The sequence below is a fragment of the Pongo pygmaeus genome, chromosome 2 (assembly GCF_028885625.2).
Source record: "Pongo pygmaeus isolate AG05252 chromosome 2, NHGRI_mPonPyg2-v2.0_pri, whole genome shotgun sequence".
NCBI classification, from domain to species: Eukaryota; Metazoa; Chordata; class Mammalia; order Primates; family Hominidae; genus Pongo; species Pongo pygmaeus.
In genome coordinates this window covers 139,066,674-139,089,052 of record NC_085930.1, presented here as the reverse complement: position 1 = coordinate 139,089,052, position 22,379 = coordinate 139,066,674, and the positions used below count along the sequence as shown (strand labels likewise).

Below are 22,379 nucleotides of genomic sequence, written 5' to 3'. Positions count from 1 at the left end.
TCCTTCCTTCACCTTTATGAAAGTCCCATTTCACTGGGGTCGATCGTTTCATGTAGGGTCTACACAACATCCCTCTACCCCTAAAATATGTAAACTCATCATCTTCTCCAACCAATTGATCTCCCTTCACAATTCCTCCTCTGCTTACTCATCCTTGGTGACACTCAGCCTCTTCCCTGCTAGCCTGACAGTTATTCTAAACTTGCTTTTTTGCTGTTCTTTCCTTGCCACATACTTGCAATGACAACATTTTTATCTGGTCTCCTTCAGTAAAGTTTCTGATTTTCCCCTTTTACATTCTTCTGATTATGATTATTTAAAAACCACAATGGAAACATAATGAAGAAACACAGATCTCCTAATTCTACCTCCTTGAACACAGTAAATCATTGTTTTTCTACTTTTGCTTCTAGTACTTGTTTCTATGTATGTATTTACCTATCTGCAAAAATAATGAGGATTCAATTTCATTTTATAATATTTAATGCCTGTATTTTTCAAAGTTTGATTGTCTTCATAAAAACTACATTTGGTTAATATTTTCTCAGATGGTGATGTATTGTAACCTAATTATTCTATAAGTGTAAACAGTCTAAATGTATAATCATTTTGCTCTAGCAAATAATATCCCAACAATCATATTTACCTATATTTTTTCTTTCTTTTGCTGTATTTCCTTGGGACAAATTTTCAGAAATTATATCACTGGGCTTTTCTACCTTATTTTTCCTTCTTTATAACCAAAGACAACCTCTTTATGTTGACTCCTGCTTTATTCCTTTTCTGAAACTATTTTTTGCCACTCCCATCACTTTCCCATAGCTAGATTCAGTTACCCCTATGCAAACATCCTTTATTAACTGAGTAACTGACTAGTCCCAAACCACCACGATCATCCCTTTAACACCATGGCCTCCCAGTCCTTTTGCTCATAACTGTTATACTAATGTGAGTTAATTCACTCACCTTTTGGGTTTTTCTCTAATTTTCCTATATGCATGTTTTCTCTTGATGTCTGCATTGCCCCTCATGAGCGAAGGCACTTTTACTTATACCCCCTTTCCTCTCTCCTTTAATGTGCGATGTTCTACAGGAGGCACTCCAGACAAGCTTGTTACAGAGGCTGCCCACCAGTGAATTCATCCTACTGATCTCACATACCTACACTGCATACAATCCTAAGTGCCTCACCAACCATTGATGGATGCTCTTGTTCCATAACAGATACTCACGACTATGTTCCCGCAAAAACTGGATCAGATCACATTGCTGTAAATGTTGAAAAAGGAGAGAGAAAAGACGCATGAGTAAAGTGACCTTTGAGTAACTGTGTTTATTTCCCAGTGAACTTGTTGAGTTTTCTTTCATGAATAAGGAGATACATACAGAATATACAGGCTGTCCTGCCATGCCTTTAATGCCCTAGGAAAAACAAAAACAGAGCAAGTTAGTGGTATGCCAACTGAAATCTTTAGTAATAAAACAAGAGAAAACAAAAAACTTTCTTTCTTAAAAGCACAGCTGGTAGAGAGTAGTTAAAATATTCCTGAACCCAGTGGATTAATTGTCATATATTTTCCCTACTCACCTCAAGGGTATAAATTTTTTGTTTCAGTGTTAGATCAGGTAAGCTAATGTCTACCAAAGTTAACAAAATTATTTTTCTTCAGTGATAAGAAGAAACAAAGGTATTTCTTAAAGATATTTTACTAAAGATGTAATACTTAGAGGAAGGTATTTCTCATAAGAATGCTTAAAATTATAAACAGCAGACTTTTCAAAGGGCAGTGCCAAGGAGAGTAATTTATTGAGAATTCAGAGGAACAGTTACATTATGCATCAAGAGTGTAAAACACAGGAAATAAGAAACAGCCTCTACATATGAGAAAGACCCAAAGATAATTACACAGAAAAATAAACATTACACAAAAGAAGAGTTACAGAAGTGTAACTAAATCATTACAACAAGCTCGTAAATGCCAAGCGATTATGGAGCAAAGCAAAACAAATACTTTGGTGAGCTGAATCAGGGAAGACTTGCTGAAAGAAGTCAGTCCTTCTTTCTCAGCAGCTTGAGCTTTTCTCTTTGCTCCTTCTTACTTCCATTAATTAGGATCAGGCTTCTCCTTGGCTGTGATTCTTAATATATTTGCATATATAGGTTCCCTTGGGCAACTAATGAATGCCTGTATGCTCACTTCAAAAAAAATGTGATTTCATGCTTACACTTGTACAATTTCATTGACTCCCTCAGAGGTTCAACCAGGGATGTCGGCATAAGAACCTCTGTTCTAAATGACAACTGGGTCACTTCTCCATCGGTCCATCCATCCAATAAACAGTTAAAGGTCTGCTGAATGTCTAGTGGCCTATTGTGGATTGCTGGAGTTAACCAGAACTGTTGTGGCATCCCTAATCTTACCCATTGGGGCATATTAACCTTCTAACTCGAATCAGGAAATTATGCATCTATGAAAACATGTAGTGTCATTCTTCCTTTTACAAGTTATGGCAGATAACAGAAAAGAATGCATGACCATTTAAACAGAGAGATAAACAGTTTCTGGCTAATACACAGAGTAAACAGTCCACATTTTACAGAGAATCAGAACCATGGAGAGGATGTCCTGAAAGAGCGAGCCCTTAAATAACTTTGAACAAGTTCTTAAGCAGAGGCTGAGAATCAAGAGCTTGAGACAAGGAAGCCAAATTCCAGTCCAGACTAGCTGGGCCAAGCACAAGACCAGGAAGATGTAGGTGTCCCCAGATGAGAGCCCCAGAATCTGACGAGATAAATCCAGAACAGACCAGATTGGCCCAGAGACTACATTCTCATTCACATAACTAGGAATATTCACACATTTCTTAATGCCAAAAAAAGTAAATATTGTATCAGAGTATCCTTACAGTTAGCTGATTGTCATTCTAATATGGATTCAGTTTTCCACAAAACTATTCATGTTTTTTGCTTTCATAATAAAGTCCCAAGTTCAAGAACCTCTTCAAGTAATCAGAAAATACTCACAATGCACAAAACAAGGTAAGCAGCTTATCCACTCCTTACACAATGCTGCCTGGGCCTCCACCACAAAACACAGGTGCTCGCAATATTTAATTCTCACCTGACTGTGCTTGTTAGGAGAGACAGACATGTAACTAAATCATTACAACAACCTGGGAGGCACTAAAATAGAGAGATGGCTATTTCATCAGTGGGAGATATGCCTCACTCTGCCTGAGAACGCTTCCAGAGATGCCATTTTTCTTGTAATAGAATCATAGGGGAAGTTGTGCCTATATTTCCAAATCTCTCTAATAAATTTTGAGGATAGGAAGGCGACAATAGTGGTTTTGGTAAACTCCATCAACCTGGAGTTAACACTGGAGTTAACCAATATTAACTATTTGCATTGTACTTTATATATTTTATTTACTATTAGTTATTTTGCAATGCAATATTACTATTTGTAAACCTTACAGTTTACAAAGAGTATTCACATTTGATTATCTGATCCTCATAGCTACCTTTTGAGGTAGTTAGGATATAATATGTCATCCCCTCATTTTAGAAATAAACTCAAAGACCCAGTGACTGGGTCATATAGCTAGTAAAAAGCAGAATCTGGACTTAAATCCAGTGCATTTGACTTTAAATTCTGTGCCCTTTCCATGGAACATACTGGAAACTACTATATCCTACTTAGTTCTTATGGATACACTTACTCTCTGTCCAGGAGGGCCTGGGAGTCCTCGAGATCCCTCTTCACCTTTCAAGCCTACAGTGAGCTACAGATAGGAATATATTAATACATTAGTTTCAACATTGTCTATCTATGGGGACTACTTCAGTTTCGATAAGACTTTCTAATTTAAAAAAATATTTAAAAAAGATAGCAGCTATTAATTGAAGTCAGGTAAATTGCTTACTTGTGATATAAACAATATATTCTTAATGACAGGTAAACATCCATTTCCCTCCTAGCCTCTTTAATAGTGACATACTTTGTTCTGAAACTGGCCGTGCATTTCAATCTTAATTAGCCGTAAATCAGGATTGGTGCTAATTGGAAAAGCAAATATATGAGAGCACACAGAGATCTAATGAGAAACCTCCCATCTGTAAAAGATCAAATAAGAAAAATGATTCCCTACACACATAAGAGGACATGAGTGGGCTATGTCATTCCCATACCCCAAAGTGATGGATATGGATACTAATGAAATTTATCCAGCCAGATGGAAAGTATCCATTAAGTTGCATCTTTTTTCACACTGATGGTGACCACTGATACGGCACTCAAACTTTAAAATGAAAGGATGCTTGTCTCAGCATTTTGCTTCTAAGTAAGTAAGCATAATATTCAACTCTGCACTTTGCTAATTAGAAGATCTCAATAGCCTTCCTCAAAATAGCCTATATGACCTTGTGATGGATAGTGGAATTGTCAGAAACCTTCAGGGACACAGTGGGAAGGACATCTTCCCACTGTCACCTTCATTTCCACTCACAGGGTTAATATGCCAGGATTTAATACATGCCTTAGAAAAGACTGGAAGGCACTGACATTTCTTGGAACAGCAAGTTATCAATTTGTAAATCTTTAAAATAGTACTGATTCATTGAACCATAAACTTTTAGAGCTGAATGTGACCTTAGATGTCACTAAGTTCAATTCTTATGTTACAGAAATAGAGACCCTGAAAAGATGTGTTGAAGGTCACAGCTAGCAAGTGGCATTTCAGATGCCCTTGGGTTGAATCAATAATCCACATTTATTATTATAACATAAAAGCCAAAGTCTGCCAAAGGAATATTTATCATTTCTGGAATTATAGGCTACTTACTGCTAGTCCCCTAAATCCTTTGGGTCCAGGTCCCCCAGGAATTCCAGGATCACCAATATCACCCTGAAGATTCAGATATAAAAAGTCAAGATGTTAAAGTATTTGCTTTGAAAGAATTTAAAAAAAAAACTCTCTGGACTCAAACTTGATTGATATTATGACAATTATATATTAATGAAGGCCAATACAACATTAAGTATCATCTTTTCCTGTCATTTGGAACTAAGTCATTGGTACACTTATTCTTCAAACTATTTTTAATTTTTTAATAATATAAATATTTACATATACATTTCAATTCAGTGGTCATCCAGTTACTAAAAATATCCAAAGAAAATGCTTGAAAACCCAGAAAAACATTTGGAGTATTGACTATATGAAATAAACAATGAATTACTTTATAAATTCATAAAACATTTATGAAAAAGTTGAGGTGAAAATAATCTATTCTGATTTTTTAAAATTTTGACAGTTATTTATCGACATGCTTATTTCACATTTATCAGTAAGTTGAATTATGCTAATTTTCTCCTTTTATCAGTAAATTGGAAAATTGATCCTCTACAATGAGGACTTTCTTTCTAATGGTTATTTATATTGTCCCTTTTGCACCCTTTTGTACTTAAGAATCTCTTTTGGTAATTCATTCATTAAAAATAGTTTTAAGAGGATTCAACAGTCGACAGTTTTCCTATACTTTATTTGATTAATTAGATATTCTATTTTTTAACCCATATTTTGTATTTTAATATAAGCATCACTTATGTAGAAGACATTGTTCTGGACTTTTTTTTCTAAGGGAGATCTTTTTATAGAATTCCAGTGTATAAAACAGACATAACTTGAGCTACTTGGGTTGAGATGAAAGGTATGTCTGTTCCTACAGCATGAAGATGGATTTCAATCTGGCAGGCAATGAGGAATTCTTGAAGATGTTTGAGTAGGAAAGTGGCATAATTTGGCTATGCTTTGGGAAAAAAATCAAGTGACAGTAGTGTTTGGAATTAACTGAATCAGGGAGAAGATGGAAGTAGGAACCCAATTAGAAGGATATTGTAATCTTTCAGGTGAGAGAAAATAAAGGGCACAATAATGAAGAACAAAGAGCATTAACCAAAGCCAAGAGTATTGAATGAAATCACCAAGGCAGAAAATCAAGAAGAGAACAGAAGACTGAACTTGAGAGGATACCTGGAGGTAGGCTTTCAAGGCAGAGGCATCAGGGAATGATGGACAGAATAATCTTTTCCAATGTAAGGATTCATAGGGGTTAAATATGATTCTTTCCTCAGGAAGCCCAAGGAAAACAACTGTCCTGGGTTTCTTCTTATTGTCCCCATTTCATTCAGACATACAGGTTTATCTCAGTTCTCAAGTAGAAGGTTAAGATCATGGTAATTTCAAAAGGTCATGCATACAATACCTTCTGCCCCACATCTCCAGGGAATCCTCTTGGGCCCTGTAATTTTCAGCACAGAACATAAATACATCAACATATCACTTCTGCAGTACGATCATTTCTTCTTGTATTATTTAGTTTGATTCATCAATGAATAAAAATAATTGCTTTCCATATTTACCTTTACTCCTTTTCGTCCCATCTGACCATAGCCTGGGATGCCAGAATCTCCCTGTGTAAACACACCAGTTTATTTCAATTTCTCAAAGGTGGAAATTAATTTTAATCTATACTGGGCAGATTACAGTGTCAGAAGAGAAGCACTAGGGACTTCCATGCAGAAGGGCCTAATTGGTGACCTTGAACCCTGGGAACATTGTGTTGCTGTGTTTTCCTCACTCCCTGATATGTTCCCTGTACTTCTTTGACCAGCTCCATTCTGTAAACATTGCAGGAAGCAGAGGGGTGGTCATTCAGGACTTGTGGAGTCAGTGGCAGTTTCTTGCCTAGAAAATTAGGAGCTGGTCCAAACAACACAGGTGAGAAACTCTCTGAAGAAGGATTACAAATAGTCAATAGACATACAGAAAAAAATGTTCGTCCTCACTGGTAACAAAAAAATGCAAATTTGACCCTGCAATGAGATACTATTTTTGTCAATGGTAAAGACGGAAAAAAGTGACAATACCTGTTGTTGTGGATGCCCTAAAACAAACACTTTCCTGAATAACACGTGGATCCACATACTGTTTGAATTTTCCTAAGGGCACTTCATAATGGAGTTCAAAGCCTTTATGAAACATGTATATATTCTTTGATCCAGCTATGCTACTTTAGAAATCTCTATGTAGAAATTCATTATGGTTTTGTCCAAAATTTTAGTTAGGTACATGAATGTTCATTGCTGTGTTGTTTACCACAGTGAAAAACTGAAAGCAAGCTAAATAACCAATAACAAGATATTGGTCAAATAAATGAATATATATGCATTTAGTAGAATATTTTGAAGCTACTAAAAATGATGTTGAGGAAAAATGTAATGACATGAAAATATGCTCATGATACATTGTTTAGAGTGATTTTTAAAAAATTTCCAGGATGATAATGATAAATATCTCAAAATGGTGGATTATAAGTAATTTTTCTTTTCTTCCCTCTTTCCTATGTTTTATTCTGGGTAAATTTTCTTTCCTTCTCTCTCTTCTCCTCTCCTTTCCTCTCTTCCTTCCTTCTTTATTCCTTTCCTTTTAGATTCATGTTTTCAAATTAGATCACATAAAAAGATACTTTTTAAGACTTGCTGGACCATTCTACAACCATTTAATTTTATGGATAGAAAATGCAATGAAGGAAGACTGAAAGCCTTTATGGAGGCAATGGATTGTGGGTGTAGCCACAAGTCAGAAACTTGCTGTGCCCTAATCATTTGTTCTCCTGTAAGCCTCTAGCTCCTTATGTTTATTTACCATTTTTTTCTTTTTTTTTTTTTGCAATTTTCAAATATACGATATATTGTTATTAACTGTAGTCACCATGATATACAATAAATCTCTTGAACTTATTACTTCTTTCTAATTGAAATTTTGTATACTTTGACCAACATCTCCCTAGTTACCACCTCTGGCAACTACCATTTTAATTCTCTGTTTCTATGATTTTGACTTTCTTTTACATTTCACCTATAAGTGAGATCTTGTTGTATTTAACTTTCCATGCCTGGTTTATTTCACTTCACATAATATTCTCTGGATCCATCCATGTTGTCACAAATGACCAGATTTTCTTCTTTTTAAAGGCTGAATAGTATTCCATTATGCATACATACCACATTTTCTTTATCCATTCATCCATTGATGGATACTTAGGTTGATTCCATATTTTCTTGGCTATTGTGAATAATGTTTGTGTTTGGTAAATTTTCTATGATATCTATGTATAACGTTTGCAATAAACATTAATTTTTTAAAACTGAAATAATTGTTCCTATACTGGCTGCTCCATGAGCTGAGATCTTATTACAGCCAAAGCCATTAGGACAGAGTGCAGGCCTAAAAATGCGATGCCCCATTTCTTAGCCTTATTCCTCTATCTCTCATTGTCACCCTAGACTTTTGCAAGAAGGGAGGAGAAATGGGCAGTGTTGTTTTTCAACGGATATGCATCTATGTGGCCATGCTAGTTGTTAAGGTATTGAAATGCCCTGTTCTAACTCATCCATTATCCTCTCTGCCTACCCCCATTCTCCTGCTTGCTGTTCTCCTTCACGTTGACAGACTATCTATGGAATGAGAGCTTTAGGGGGTGGGAGAAATGTTCTCACATTTTCCTAGATGCTGAAATACCTTTCATGCCCCCCACACTTGGGCTGAAGGTGTCAACCCCTTCTCTTTACCTTGGAACTGAATACTCAGATCTGGGGAAGGTAGGGACTTCAAAACTTCATACCTGTCTTCCTCGCTGCCCAGTTTGCCCCACTGGCCCTAGATCTCCAGGAAGTCCAGGCTTTCCCTAGTAAGTGGGACAAGAAGAGCTTCAGATCAGTAAAATCAAACCTGGTTCCTACCACGGAAAGTTCTGTCCACTCGATGAGGAGACTCAAGGTTCTCAGTGAGGGGGTCAGTGCTCACTAAGGGGATGAGAGTAGGGCACAAATTATGGTTTTTTCATAGCTAGCAGAAGATGTCTAGCACAGCCCAGAGCTGGACTGGTGTGCTGTTTTTCCAGTGTTATAAAAGGACTGAAGGAGAAGGCAAAAAGTAGAAAATTGACTGCAGGGAAAGTTGACTCATTTGCTGATGCATTTGCCTATCCAACAATTACTTATTGAACTGCAAAATAAACACATTAGGGGCGGTCCTGCCCTCACCTGGCTGGAAAAAGAAATTATTAGACAGGCAATTATAATATTGTGAGATAAGGTTCAGGGTGCTATGGAAGCAAACAGAAGGGGAGTCTAAGTCAGATTTGGTGAGCCTGAGGAGGCTGCCGAAAGGAATGGAGCAGGGAAGCTGAGAACTGAAGGATGAGTTGTATGTCAGGGGACTTGGCAAGAAAGGGGTGAGAGTGATCCAGGAAGAGGGAAGGCATTAGTGACAGGCCTGAGGCAGGCACGCAGGAGGGAGGTAAGCAGTGAAACCTTAGAATGAAATGGGGCAAATAGCAAAGGGCCTTGTAAATGACCCCCTACCTTATTAACAAATAATTGCATACGTTTAAGGTGTACAACATGATTTGATATACATATATGTTGTATAATGATTGCCACAGTTAAGTTAGGTAATGTATCTATTGCCTTATCTTGTTACCACTTTTCCTTTTTTATTTTTGCTTTTTGTTGAGAGCATTTAAGATCTACTCTCTCAGCAAAATTTCGAGTATACAATACTGTATTGTTAACCATAGTCACCATGCTATATATTAGCTCCCCAGAATTTATCTTGTAACTACCTTAAAGTTTGAATATTTCCTGGAGGCCATGGGAAAGCCAAGACCCATGATACAATTTGCTGGGCTCAGTGTAAAAGGAAAACTCAGGCCCCTTGCTTAAAAAATGAGATTCAGGACCATGACAGCAGAGCATTAAACTCATCAGGGGGTTCTTCTCAGCAAGGCCACCTGTGTGGCTGCACAGGTCACAGGACCCTGGAGAGGGGGCCATTGAAAGGTTTTAAACAGAGGAGTCAGATTCTGATGAGGTTAATCATTTGCTCTCTGACGATCCCCAACAGAGCCATCTCAGAGATAGTCGTGGTTCGAGAACCACATGCACCAAACGGATTTGAGTTCTGATGCCACCCATCCTCCACTCAACTCAGCAACCACGTGCATTCTTGGATTCAGTAAATCAGGGAGTGAAAGAGATCTTTTAGAGTTGTTTCTGATGGGTGAGATCACTCTCTCCTAGGAAAAGGGGGCAGCTTCATGGAGAGGTCAGCAGTTAGAAACTCTTTGCTCAATGGAAGGAAGAGAACATATTAGCGGAATGCTGGTGACTTGCTGATGGTGCTTGGATTCAATCACGTGAGGAATTAACATGAAAATCAGGAAGAAAATGGAGGTACTTTTGTATTTGAAATCCATAAGAAATAACATTTACTTTTTTCAAGAAGGAGTTCATGTCCTCTGCAGGAACATGGATGAAGCTGGAAGCCATCATTCTCAGCAAACTAACACAGGAACAGAAAACCAAACACTGCATGTTCTCACTCATAAGTGGGAGTTCAACAATGAGAACACATAGACACAGAGAGGGGAACATCACACACTAGGGTCTGTCGGGGGGTGGGGGCCAAGGAGAGGGAGAGCATTAGGACAAATACCTAATGCATGCGGGGCTTAAAACCTAGATGATGGGTTGATGGGGGCAGCAAACCACCATGGCACATGTATACCTATGTAACAAACCTGCATGTTCTGCACATGTATCCCAGAACTTAAAGTATAATTTAAAAAAAGAAAATATCACATTGTACCTCATAAATATATGCAATTATTAATTATCCATTAAATATAAAATATGTTTTTAAAAGAATTAAAAAACAGAAATAATATTTACTTTTTTCCCCAAAAGTCCAGGTCTTCCAGTGCTCCCTTTAGCTCCCATTAGCCCAGGAGAACCCTGAAAAAAAAATTAGAGACTAAAAAGTTGGCACCATAGTAATTCTTAGAAAGCCCATTAGAAACATTTCACTTTCCTTCATGTTATTCCCAACAACTCCTTGATGCAGCCTTAACAAAAGATCCAGCCACCCAGGAGGAGAGAGGCAGAGGGCAGAGCTGAACCAGATGACTCAGGTTCCAGTCCTAGTTAGAGGACCACATGTTTTAATCTGCAGGGACATCACTAGTCCATATGGGGCTTAGTGAGAAAAAGAAAAGGCACCCTTGAGTCAACACATGCTATTTCCAAATGTGGGAAAATTGTCATAATGCACTGATTTTTTTAGAACAAGACACTTTGCCACCTTTGTGCACCGTACCATATGTGCATATATAACGGCATGCAGGATATGTTTCAGCTTCCCAACAAAAAAATGGGCAGAAGTGTCTTTCACACACATATTATCAGAAAGATAACTGACCACACATGCTAGGAATATAGAAATATGGGTATCCGTTGCCTTGTGAACTCTCGCTGTCTGAGCAGAACTGAATAGATTTAGAACATTTTTCCTACAAATCCTTCACCATCCAAACTCTTATTTCTCAGGAAACAAACAGATTCAGATGGTGAATTCAAGAGGTGAACGTAGGAATCAAGTAGGTTTGAGTAGCAAGGGATCTTTGTAGAGTCAATTTTAAATATCTATAGTGAATGGAGACATATGTACATGGCATGTATAAATTTTAAAAGTTAGAAAAATCAGAATAATGTATCAGTTTTTGGAGGAAATGTTATGATTGGGCAATATTTGTATTCTTCCAAATGCTTTCTTTAGGCTGATGAAATGGATCTGTGCTTTCAGAGTAAAACCCCAGTGAAGGAGAAAGAGGAGTGCTTGGGCTATGTATGAGGAATCTGAGCTGTGCTAAAATTTTGCCCCAGATAATCCAAAAATGAAATAATATATATGTAAATAATACAAAAAATTATATGTGAAGATTTTTTTGCACTAAGAGGAAAATAACTGTTGAGAGTCATTGAGCCTAATGTCTCTGAGTCACTCACCTGAGGTCCTTTGTGCCCCTGGCTTCCTTTTTCTCCTTTTCTGCCAGGATTTCCCTGTGACCCCTTTAGTGGTAACAAAGGAAATACAATGCAATTATGTCAATGAAAGCTTACTTCTCAGTGTTTCTTTTGAAACACCCTGCAGAAAAGCAATGATCCAACCCTTCCCACAGCCTTTTAACCCTGAGATTAAGCATGTATTAAGAGTAATTGAGGACAGGCCCAGTAGACTCAGTGGTCCAGATCTCTTTAAGGAATTCCCGGCCTGGATATAAGACCTTCATCCCTCTCCTACAGAGGAAATAAAAATAGGCCAAAGCAGGAAATGAAACCTATAAGAAAAGGAAGTAAGACACAAACAACAGTCAGATGAATTCCTTTAAAGGGATGGGTTACCTGAGCCAAAGCCCTTATTAATGTGTAAAATAGAAAGTAAAGTTGTTTCAAGTTAGCACAAAAGGGCGTCTTAGCAGAAGACCCCTATCAGAAGAATCAAAGTCTATTTTTCTGCTATATTTGCCATCAAACACATGGTTCTCATGCAGTTATCTCATACAGAATCAAAAACTAGAGGTGGCAGTAACATTTCTTCCTATTGAAGTACCAGCTCTGAAATGGCCCTGGGCTGCCCAGGAGCCATCAGGTGAGCCTTGATTCACTGTCTCAGTGTCAAAGGGACCCATGGGTGTCTGAGGTATCTGAAGTAACTGTCATTGCCACCCCCACATCCACCCCAAAGCCTGGGAATGGATCTAGGCTGGTCCCATCCCTACCCAATCTAGAGAAACTGCTAGCTCGTAGTTTGGTTCAGGGACCCCAGAACCACTCAAGAGAATCCCAAATTCCAGTTTGGTCCTAATATCTGAATTTTCTAGAAAAAAAATGAATTCCCGGGAAGACCTTAGAATAGGCACAGCTACACAGGCCCTTCCATACAAGTCCAGGCTTAAATTGGGCTTCATGTAAAGTAGGCTTCATAAGATGACTAAACAACCATGTGTTACAAAGCTACTCTCCAGAATGACCACAGCTTCCCCTTCTGGCACGGAGGGAAGTAAGACAACAATGCTCTGACTTCCGATGCTCACATTACTAATGATATGACCATGAAAGATGCAAATGGCTCACAGAAAGCCCTATCAGTCATATTCCAGAAATACTGATACCCCTGTAGAGTTAGCTTTAGGCAAGTCCAGTAGCAGTTTCCAACTTTCAACTAATTTTCCTTTGTGGGAGCCTGTGTATGCAGGACCCCAGCTATGGAAAACCAATTTGTTGATCCTGGTGTTAATTACTAATGTAATATGAAGATATTAATCATTCACTATTACTAATAAGAAGACACAATACCAGGTGAGCACAAGAGCACATCTTTCCTCTACAAAGGCTTATTAGTGACCTGCAAACAATGAAGCAAGTTTGATGGAATGAAATCACTCCCCACCCCATGATAGGGCAGGCGGCAGATTCTCAGTTATTTATTTTTATATAGAAATATCTGCTTTCTTCCCATCAGAATAACTTTACAGCATTTATCAATATTTACAAAATATTCCAACACACCTGTGGGCCTCGTAATCCTTCAGCTCCCAATGTGCCTGTAGGTCCAGGATTTCCTGGTTCTCCCTGATGAACAAGAGTTTCCAGTGTCAAGCATTTCTACACGTTGTTTCCATATAGATTTTCTCTTCACACTATTTACATCAGAAATAGGTACTATTTTGTCTGACTCGTGGCTCACCCTCTACTTGGCCTAGGATTTTACTGTTCTAGACTATCTAAGGAATGAACACAAACTTGTTTCTTATTCCAATAAGGAATTTCTTTCTCTTGAAGTTGATTCCCAAAGCACATGAAGAGCAGTGAAATGCACAATATTTGGAATTGCACAGGTTCTGCCTGTCTGCCAGGTATCTATCAGGGAGGCTTTTCCTTAGGTCTGTTCTGCAGACCTGTTCTGCAGCTCTTAGGAGCTGCAGTGATCATTGGGTCAGTGGGGCTCACATCCAGTACTGGGCACTTCCTATACCCTTGTCAAATGCTCACGGATTTGATTCCCAGCACCACCTACATGGGAGAAACCTCCTTGGTCCCATCAACCACAGAGAACAGGAAGTCAAGATTACTTACTGAGACACCTCGGAGTCCCCTTTGACCTTCTCTTCCCTGGGACAGAAAAGGCAAAACGTTAGTATGTGGATGTCTGAATGGAGGGGTTCCTTGAGGCAGATCAGCCTCTTTCATTCTCTGATTGACATAAATAATGAGCAGCTCACAGAAACAGTTTCCCTGAGGCATTTTCCATTGACAAGCTTTCACACTGGGCACTTAATTAGAGACTAACATTTGGGGGATTGATTGCAAACTAATCTAAAAGTCATTACAGACCCAGCTCCAGTCTGACAGCCTCTAACAATTATCCAGGAGGCTGTTTAGAGAATCAAATCATCCTGAAGATCCTGTCTTCTGTATTTCCCTCTCCAGAAAATCCCAAAAAGCACTGTCTGCTAATCAGAGCCTTCCCATGTGAGAAGAGCTGTGGCACATCCAATTCTTTCTGTCCTGGGCCCCTGATTGTATCTTGGGAGAAGGTAAAAAATTTCTAGATACAGTGTCTCATATGGGCCCACTGGGGCTAGTCCCTATAGAATTCTACAAGAAATAAATGGCTGATGGGGTCTGCTCAACTATGATAATCCAAATGTCCAAATGGCTACCACTAGGTTCAACAGGGGACAAAAAAGCTTGGCTGATCCCTGAAGCCCAAATCTCTCTCTGCACCTATCCAGAAGCAAGTTCACATTGCCAGCTCAGGCCCTCTACCTAGTAGTTGTCACACAGTCTCTTTTCCAGAGGGTAGCCAAATGGGAAAAGGATTCAGTCCCCAGATCCTAACTTCCTTATCCCTAAACAGCAAGAATAAGATTTGCACCCTCTTATCACCCCCTCAAACCCTGTCCTTGCCTCTTTGAGAGAGTTGTGGAACATCTCGACCACCAATTCACTTAGTGTTGTGATAAACAACTATGATTACTTTAGGTAAAAAGCAAGTACTTTTTAAAATTCTATTTCTTCATTCATTTATTCAGGAAGGTAGCCATGGAAATTATTTCAGAACTGCTGTTTTCTTTCAACTGTCCACCTTCTGAAAGTCCTTAGAATAAACTATCAGATCAAGTATCAGCTCCACCAGGTTGGCTATTGCTTACTATGTTTCCACTGAGGTTCTGCCCCTTGATTCAAGCTAATTTTTGCTTTTAAGATGCAAATACTCTTTGAAAGAAGTTACGCATTGAAACTTTTCAGCTGTTTGTACCCAGAATCAATCTCCAAAGCTCTTGACATAAAAAAGCAGAGAAGAAACAGTAAACGAAGATTGAGGCCTCGGTTCCTATAACATCACAATTCTGACTTCATTAAAAAGCAAGGATAAAATAATGTGTATTCTGTGTAACAGACTATATGCACAATGGTTAGAGATATGTCCTTGAAAATCAGGCAGACTTGAGCTCAGTTTTGTTCTTTAAAGCCTGTGTGGCACAGGGCAATTGCCCAATAAACCTCACCCAGTGTGGTTAGCAGCCCAGACTCTGGAGGGAGACAGACTGACTGAGTTCAAATCCCAGCTGTGCCACTTAGTAGTTCTTGTGACCTTGGGCAAGCTGCCCAAGGTTTCTTGATTTTTTCCATCTGGAAAAATGGATATAATAATAGTATCTACCTCACAGGTATGTTATGAGGATTAAATGAATTAATATTTGAAAGTGATTTGAGCAAGACCTGGCACAAAACAGATGCTATAGAAGTATTCTTTGTGTATGGCAGGCAAAAAGCATAGGGCCTGGAATGTGGACTCCAGTGTGGTTTTCAGCGTGTGGATCCATGGTTTTGGCAACAACAGGTAAAACAATTAATTTACATAAGTTGAAATTCTGTCACATAGAAGGCAATGTCTTGGATTGGCTTACGTTGTTTAAAATTTATCATCCACTTAAGATGCTCCCACCCTCACAGAGAATTCTATTCTGCATCGGAAAGTTGGGGGAGAGGGGAGAAAACCTGATGTTGTTTTATATCAATGTTACCTTGTTTAATTCAGGAGAAAAGAAATTACAAAGGAGGAGGTCAGCAGGGAAATGGGTAGATGAGGAGGGGGCCGAGAGCCTCATGTCCTGTAATTGGCTGGTTTGTCCACGATTTATTGCCTATACCACTCCTGGCATCTCTTTTTTTAAAGTACCTGATTGATGTGTCAGTTATAAAGCTATTTTAAACTAAAAGTATTTCCTCTTAAACCAACAAAAATACACACTTATCTTTGAGATTTATAGCATTTAGCTCATCTTGCTGCTCTACTGCTTCCTCTTATTACCTTTTAATTCTGTTGTGTGAAGAAGAGGGCAAAGTCCCAAAGAATTTTACCAGAAGCACTGGGAAGCCTAACCCCTTCCAACTCCAGCTCTTTTCCTTTAAGAATTGTGGTTCAAGATAAACAAAGGCAAGTGGTATAAAAACACATTTCTTCACCATCTATCCCAGAGAGAAGGGCAATCAGCCACAGCCTTCAAAATAATGAGAAGATTCCAAATTTGTACTAGAAAAGAAATCCAAGCATTTTCAATTCCTTCTTGAACAAAACTCAGAGCCAAATCTAGGACTTTGTCCATTATTCTCTTTTAATGATGTCCATGCTGAGCGCATGAGAGAGGAGTTTTTAATACATTATAAATATCACTTCCAGCTTCAGTAGTCCACAGAAGGAAAGGCAATTTCTTGGTTGTTCCTTTTAAAAAGATAGAGAAGTCCAATGTCCCCATTTTTTGCTGTGATAGGCTTGATATAACATGGGATGCTGTAAAGTTATGCCAGCACCTCAAGGTTGCCACCTGACTCTAACTGCCAGTGCTTTGGCCCATTCAGGAAGAATTTATTCATGAGTCCTCTTTCTCATTGGCAACATGTAAAGCGAAACTATATTTACCTAGTTCATAGTATTCTTATGTAAGATACCAAAGGAGAGCTTTTGTGTCGAAATCATCAGCTCTCTTCAAAGACATCCCAAAACACCTGGAAGGTGGAAAGGGAAAGGCCAACTATGTTACAGTGGTTTCAACCAGGGGTGATTTTGCCTCTCAAACCCACCACTACTACACCCACCACAGACATCTGACAATATTTAGAGACACTTTTGAATGTCACAGGTGGGCAGTGGGGAGGGGTGGTGCTGCTGATACTAGTGGGTACAGACCAGGGATGCTGCAAAACATCTGGCAATGCATAGCATAGCCATTCACAAGAAATAATTATCTGGCCTCAAATTTCAGTAGTGTCAAGATGGAAAAGCCCTGAAAAATATTTCAGCCCTGAATCAGCCAACTCTGTGCAACAAATATTCTGAATGCCTCTGTCATCTTCAAGTGGCAAGGAGGGGAAATAAATGTCCACAGAAATACTTACCGTGCTTCCTCTGGAACTAGGACTGCCTTGCACCCCTTTCTGTCCAGTTCTACCCTAAAAATATAATAATTTCCTCAAGATCAAAAGGCAAAAATTCTGAATAAATCACAAAGGCATCAGCATCAAAACCTCAAGCACTATTAAAACGGCAGAATAAACATGTCATACTGTGATCATTCTGCATATTAACAGTTATACGCCCTTTCAAGAAGAAAAACATATAGCAACATTCACTGCTACTACATGTTCCCAAATAATATCACTTGCCAGAAACTTCATCATTTTGCTCATAAAAGTGTACCCTACTACAAATATGCATCATCAAAAAATAGAGGCCTTCTCAATGTGGTCTTAAGAGTATTTGTTCAATTACAGAAGGGTTACATATCTTACTAAATTTACTTGGATCAATAACAGAATTAATCAACTCATAGATAAAATAGATCAAATTACTTGTCTTCCTTGTTCTCCTTTGGAGCCCTTTTGTCCTTTGATGTTACTGTTTTGTCCTGGATTACCCTAGAGAAAGATTTTTAAAAGTAGTTTAGAATCCAGAAATATCAGCTTTTTCCCCAAACAGTATGATGTTCAAGTACTAAGCTAATTTGGGTCAAGGTATAAGAGGTGTGAGAAAATTTTTCATGTTTGAAACTCACAGGATTTTGGAAAAAATCAAAGCAGTACTTCCTCAAGTTTGAAGAAGATTTGGCAATAAATAAAGAATTAAAAGGGTGCCTGCTACATCGTGATTTTCCCTTTTCTATGATGGCAGCTTCACTGATGCACTGGTTCAAACATTCTTAGGCTATTCCCTCAAGGGTGTAAAAAGATTCCCCTGTAACTGAGTCTGTAAATAGTGAATCTGTAGGTCTGCAAGATTAGAAGTCCAATAAATAAAGCTATGGAAATGTTCTCCCAAAGGAACCAGAAAGTCTCAACATACCATAAGGATTCAGAAGATGGGCCTAACCCAGATAAGACACAAACAGACTTTTCCCAAAGCTTCAGCCAACACCTATCACCCCTACTCCTAAGACAACCATTTGCCTACAGGGTAGGCAGGAAACACAAAGGGAAAGGAGATAGGAACTGTGGAGCAAGTATAAAATTCAGAGCCAACTGGGCCCTAGAAACTTACCACATCCCCTGGGAAGCCCTTCTCTCCATACTGCCCAGGGGCACCTCTGGAACCTGGGCTGCCCTGAAAAAAATGAAATAAATTTCTGAGTTAGCTTGTAGGAGGCTTGTATAATGGTGTTAAGTGTGAAGTTTTGTATGTAGGGGGGTTAATCAGATAAAATGCTCTTTGTCCTATCACAGTCAGATTCCCTTAGACTTCTCAAGCAGTACTAAGTCCAGTTTTAAGCCTATGGTCAGGATTATTTGTAGTGAGGCTCAGAAACTGGAAAACTTCTCATGGTCTAACATAGCACTGTCCAATAGGAGTTTCTGCAGTGATGGAAATGTTCTATATCTGCATTCATCAATACAGTAGCCATTAGCCATATGTGACTACTAAGCACATAAAATGTAATCAATGCCACTAAAGAGCAGAATTTCTTAATTAATTAAAATTAAACTTTAAATAATCACATGTGGTTAGTGGCTATGGTATTGGACATCCTAGCCAGTCTAGCAACTTCTAACATCTATAATTAAATTGCCCACTGGAAACTTCCACAGGAATGTTCTACTGGGGGAACCAGCCCCCAATATTTCAATGTAGTTTCTTTTCTATTTTCCCTAAGTGTCATTGGTCTGAGAAATAAAGGGAAAGAGTACAGAAGAGAGAAATTTTACAGCTGGGTCTCTGGGGGTGACATCACATGTCAGCAGGTTCTGTGATGCCCCTTGAGCCACAAAACCAGCAAGTTTTTATTAGGGGTTTCAAAAGGGGAGGGGTGTACAAATAGGGAGTGGGTCACGGAGATCATATGCTTCAAAGGTAATAAAATATCACAAGGGCAGAGAGACAGAGTGAGATCACAAGGCCAGGGCAAAACTAGAATTACTGATGAAGGTCCATGTCCTGCTGGGCACACGTTGTCATTGATAAACATCTTAACAGGAAACAGAGTTCGCAAGCAGACAACCAGTCTGACTAGAATTCACCAGGCTGGAATTTACTAATCCTAGCAAGCCTGAGGGCGTTGCAGGAGACCAGGGCGTATTTCATCCCTTATCTACAACTACATAAGAGAGACAACCCCAGAGCGGCCATTTTAGAGACCCTCCCCCCTCCACCACCGGGAATGCATTCGTTTTCCCAGGGTGATTCCTTGCTGAGAAAATAATTCAGCGATATTTCTCCTATTCAGTTTCTGAAAGAAGAGAAATATGACTCTGTTCTGTCCAGCCCCGCAGGCAGTCAGACTTTGTGGTTATCTCCCTTGTTCCCTGAAAATCGCTGTTATCCTGTCTTTTTCAAGGTGCTCAGATTTCATATTGTTCAAACACACATGCTTTGCAAACAATTTGTGCAGATAACGCAATCATCACAGGGTCCTGAGGCGACATATATCCTCAGCTTACAAAGATGATGGGACTAAGAGATTAAAGACAGGCATAGGAAATTATAAGAGTATTCATTGGGGAAGTGATAAATGTCCATGAAATCTTCACAATTTATGTTCTTCTGCTGTGGCTTCAGCCTCTGTTCGGGTTCCCTGACTTCCTGCAACATGTTCCATTGTCACCTCAAACCTAATTATTTCCAATTAAACTTGCCCAAGCCAGGATCCTTGCAGGCATATTGACTGACTCTCTATTTTCTGTTCCTCTAGTCACCTATATCTGGAGATTTCAGGTCCCAGAACCAGGACTAGTGTGAGATGAGAGAGGCACCTAAGGTGCAGAATGGAGGTAGGTATTTACTCCACATAACTCTGCCCCTTCTGTACCTCAGGTGCCCTGCTAGCCTCACTTCAGTCTGAGCCCTGCTACACCCTTAGTATATTTTGTGTCTTTTCTCACTATCATTGCTTTACTTGAAGGCTTCATCACTTCTTACCTGATTTCTACAGATCTGCCTCTGATCTTTGCCTTGCATCTATGTCATCTGCAAAATATTGTCCACATTACTGCAAGTAATATTTCTAAAATGTAAATCTGATTGTGACTCTTCTGCTTAAAATCTTTCAAAGGCTCCCCATTGCCTTACAGTTAAAAAACAAGCTCTTCCACATGGCTCACTAGTGCCCTCCCAATCTCTTGATCTCTTCCCACCACCTCTTGAACCTCACCTCCCAGTACCTGTATTCTAATGCTCCCTCCAGGAAGTAAAACTTGGCAGTGCCCTGAACCCTCATGTTTTTTATTATGCTACTCCCTCTGTCTGGAATGCCCTTCCTCCACATCTTTGCCTTGCTGAATTCCTGTTCCTCTTCAGCTCAGAAGTCATTTCCTCCAGGAAGACTTTCTGGACAACACATGCCCCCAGGCTGAGTTACATGCCTTCCTCTGGACTCCCATGTAGATATCTACAACATGGCCTCAATCACATTTTATGTAATTCTATTGATATGTCTGTCTCCCCAACTATACTGTGGGATCTTTGATGACAGGGGCTGTGTAGTTCACCTCTGATTCTTATTATATAAGAATATATGCCTGGCCAATGACAGGTGCCTGGCACATGGCAAGCCTGACAAATGACAGGTGCTCAAAAATATTTCATAAATCAATGGATCAGAACATAAAAGTAGAGCTGCTTGAAATCAAGTAGGCACATACTAATGAGTGTTGAAATAAATGTAAAGTTAAAAAATGTTTCACAGTGATTTGCTACCGAAGCCACCAAAATAATTTTGTCTCTTTCTCTTGCTTTTTTATTTTCTGACATAATAAAGACAACACAGAAATTACTGACATTGACGGAAACGTTGTGGTAAAAAACAAATGAACAAAAGAAACCACTGACAGGTGAAAGCATTCATTTTCAGACATGGGAAACATGCCCATAGAATAAGCTTGTGTGTGCTAAATTTTTCTAGGTGGAAATTCTTGAAAATTACATAATTACCCCCTTGCTTCAATCAGATATGCAGCATATATTCAGTAGCAATAGGCCTTCATTATGTGGTTAAGTCAGTTGTAAATTTTATCCCCTATAACCACTGACACACAGCAGTTAAGACTGTCTCTGTCACCAAATTCTCCTTCTTTGATGTGTTGAAAAGAAAAGTGTTACCTGAGATCCTGGATCACCTTTTTCTCCTTTTATTCCAGGAAATCCATGAGAGCCCTAAAAGAAGACAAGAAAAACAAAATTCCCACTTAAAAAAAATTTTAGCAACCTCATGACAGTTTTATGATACTTGAAGCAATATGGCTTACCTCTTCCCCATCAAGTCCATCAATCCCATCGTCTCCATGTCCTCCCTGAGAGACGACAATAGACAGGCGTCAGGTTAAAAGCAGGTCTCTGCCACACGCTTATTGGGAAACTAATCCCATTTGTAAATCAAATTAAACTAAGAAAAAACTCCAGTACCTTAGGTCCAGAAAATCCTTTGAGTCCCTGCAAAAGATGAAATATCTCTCACTGACATATCAAAGACAGAGTGTGGATTCAAAGACTGCCTCTCTAAAGTGAGTGAGCATGTATTTCTTTAGTTGCTTCGGGCTATACATCTACAAAGAGGTTAGAGATGCAATTTATTAGTGCTAAAGACTCCTTGATATTATTAAAAAGCAGAATTAATCTGCAGACAGGAAAACTCATCGATATAACTGGAGAAAGGAAAAGAGAGAGGAGTGATGGAAGAGAGAAAACGAGGGAGGAAAGGAATGGGGAAAGAGAGGGAGTGAATGTTATAGAGAATTGGAAATAACATTTACAGAAGAGCCTTACCTTCTGACCCCACGCCCCTGGACATCCTGCAATCCCTTTATCTCCTTGGGGTCCTGTGTCTCCTCGTACTCCCTAAGAAAAGGAGCACAGACAGGTACCCAAAGTGATGTTTTTGCCAGAAGCTGCCAGTGGTTTATTTTCACAGAGTTAAGACAAAG

At 39.0% G+C, this 22,379-nt stretch overlaps 1 protein-coding gene across 2 annotated transcripts in view; it reads right to left on the bottom strand.

Annotated features, from left to right (window-relative positions):
- The window catches only part of COL6A5 (collagen type VI alpha 5 chain), a 148,016-nt gene that overhangs the window by 57,087 nt on the left and 68,550 nt on the right, over window positions 1-22,379 (bottom strand). For both annotated transcript variants that reach the window (XM_054483243.1, XM_054483244.1), the window contains 18 exons: window positions 22,222-22,293; window positions 21,862-21,888; window positions 21,705-21,749; window positions 21,559-21,612; window positions 18,508-18,570; window positions 17,823-17,888; window positions 17,370-17,423; window positions 14,043-14,078; window positions 13,476-13,538; window positions 11,913-11,975; window positions 10,800-10,862; window positions 8,690-8,752; window positions 6,426-6,476; window positions 6,269-6,304; window positions 4,846-4,908; window positions 3,724-3,786; window positions 1,387-1,422; window positions 1,233-1,269 (listed from right to left, as the gene is read on the bottom strand). In XM_054483243.1, coding sequence (XP_054339218.1) covers window positions 1,233-1,269; window positions 1,387-1,422; window positions 3,724-3,786; window positions 4,846-4,908; window positions 6,269-6,304; window positions 6,426-6,476; window positions 8,690-8,752; window positions 10,800-10,862; window positions 11,913-11,975; window positions 13,476-13,538; window positions 14,043-14,078; window positions 17,370-17,423; window positions 17,823-17,888; window positions 18,508-18,570; window positions 21,559-21,612; window positions 21,705-21,749; window positions 21,862-21,888; window positions 22,222-22,293 — 955 coding nt within the window. The remainder of the gene's footprint in view (window positions 1-1,232; window positions 1,270-1,386; window positions 1,423-3,723; window positions 3,787-4,845; window positions 4,909-6,268; window positions 6,305-6,425; window positions 6,477-8,689; window positions 8,753-10,799; window positions 10,863-11,912; window positions 11,976-13,475; window positions 13,539-14,042; window positions 14,079-17,369; window positions 17,424-17,822; window positions 17,889-18,507; window positions 18,571-21,558; window positions 21,613-21,704; window positions 21,750-21,861; window positions 21,889-22,221; window positions 22,294-22,379) is intronic.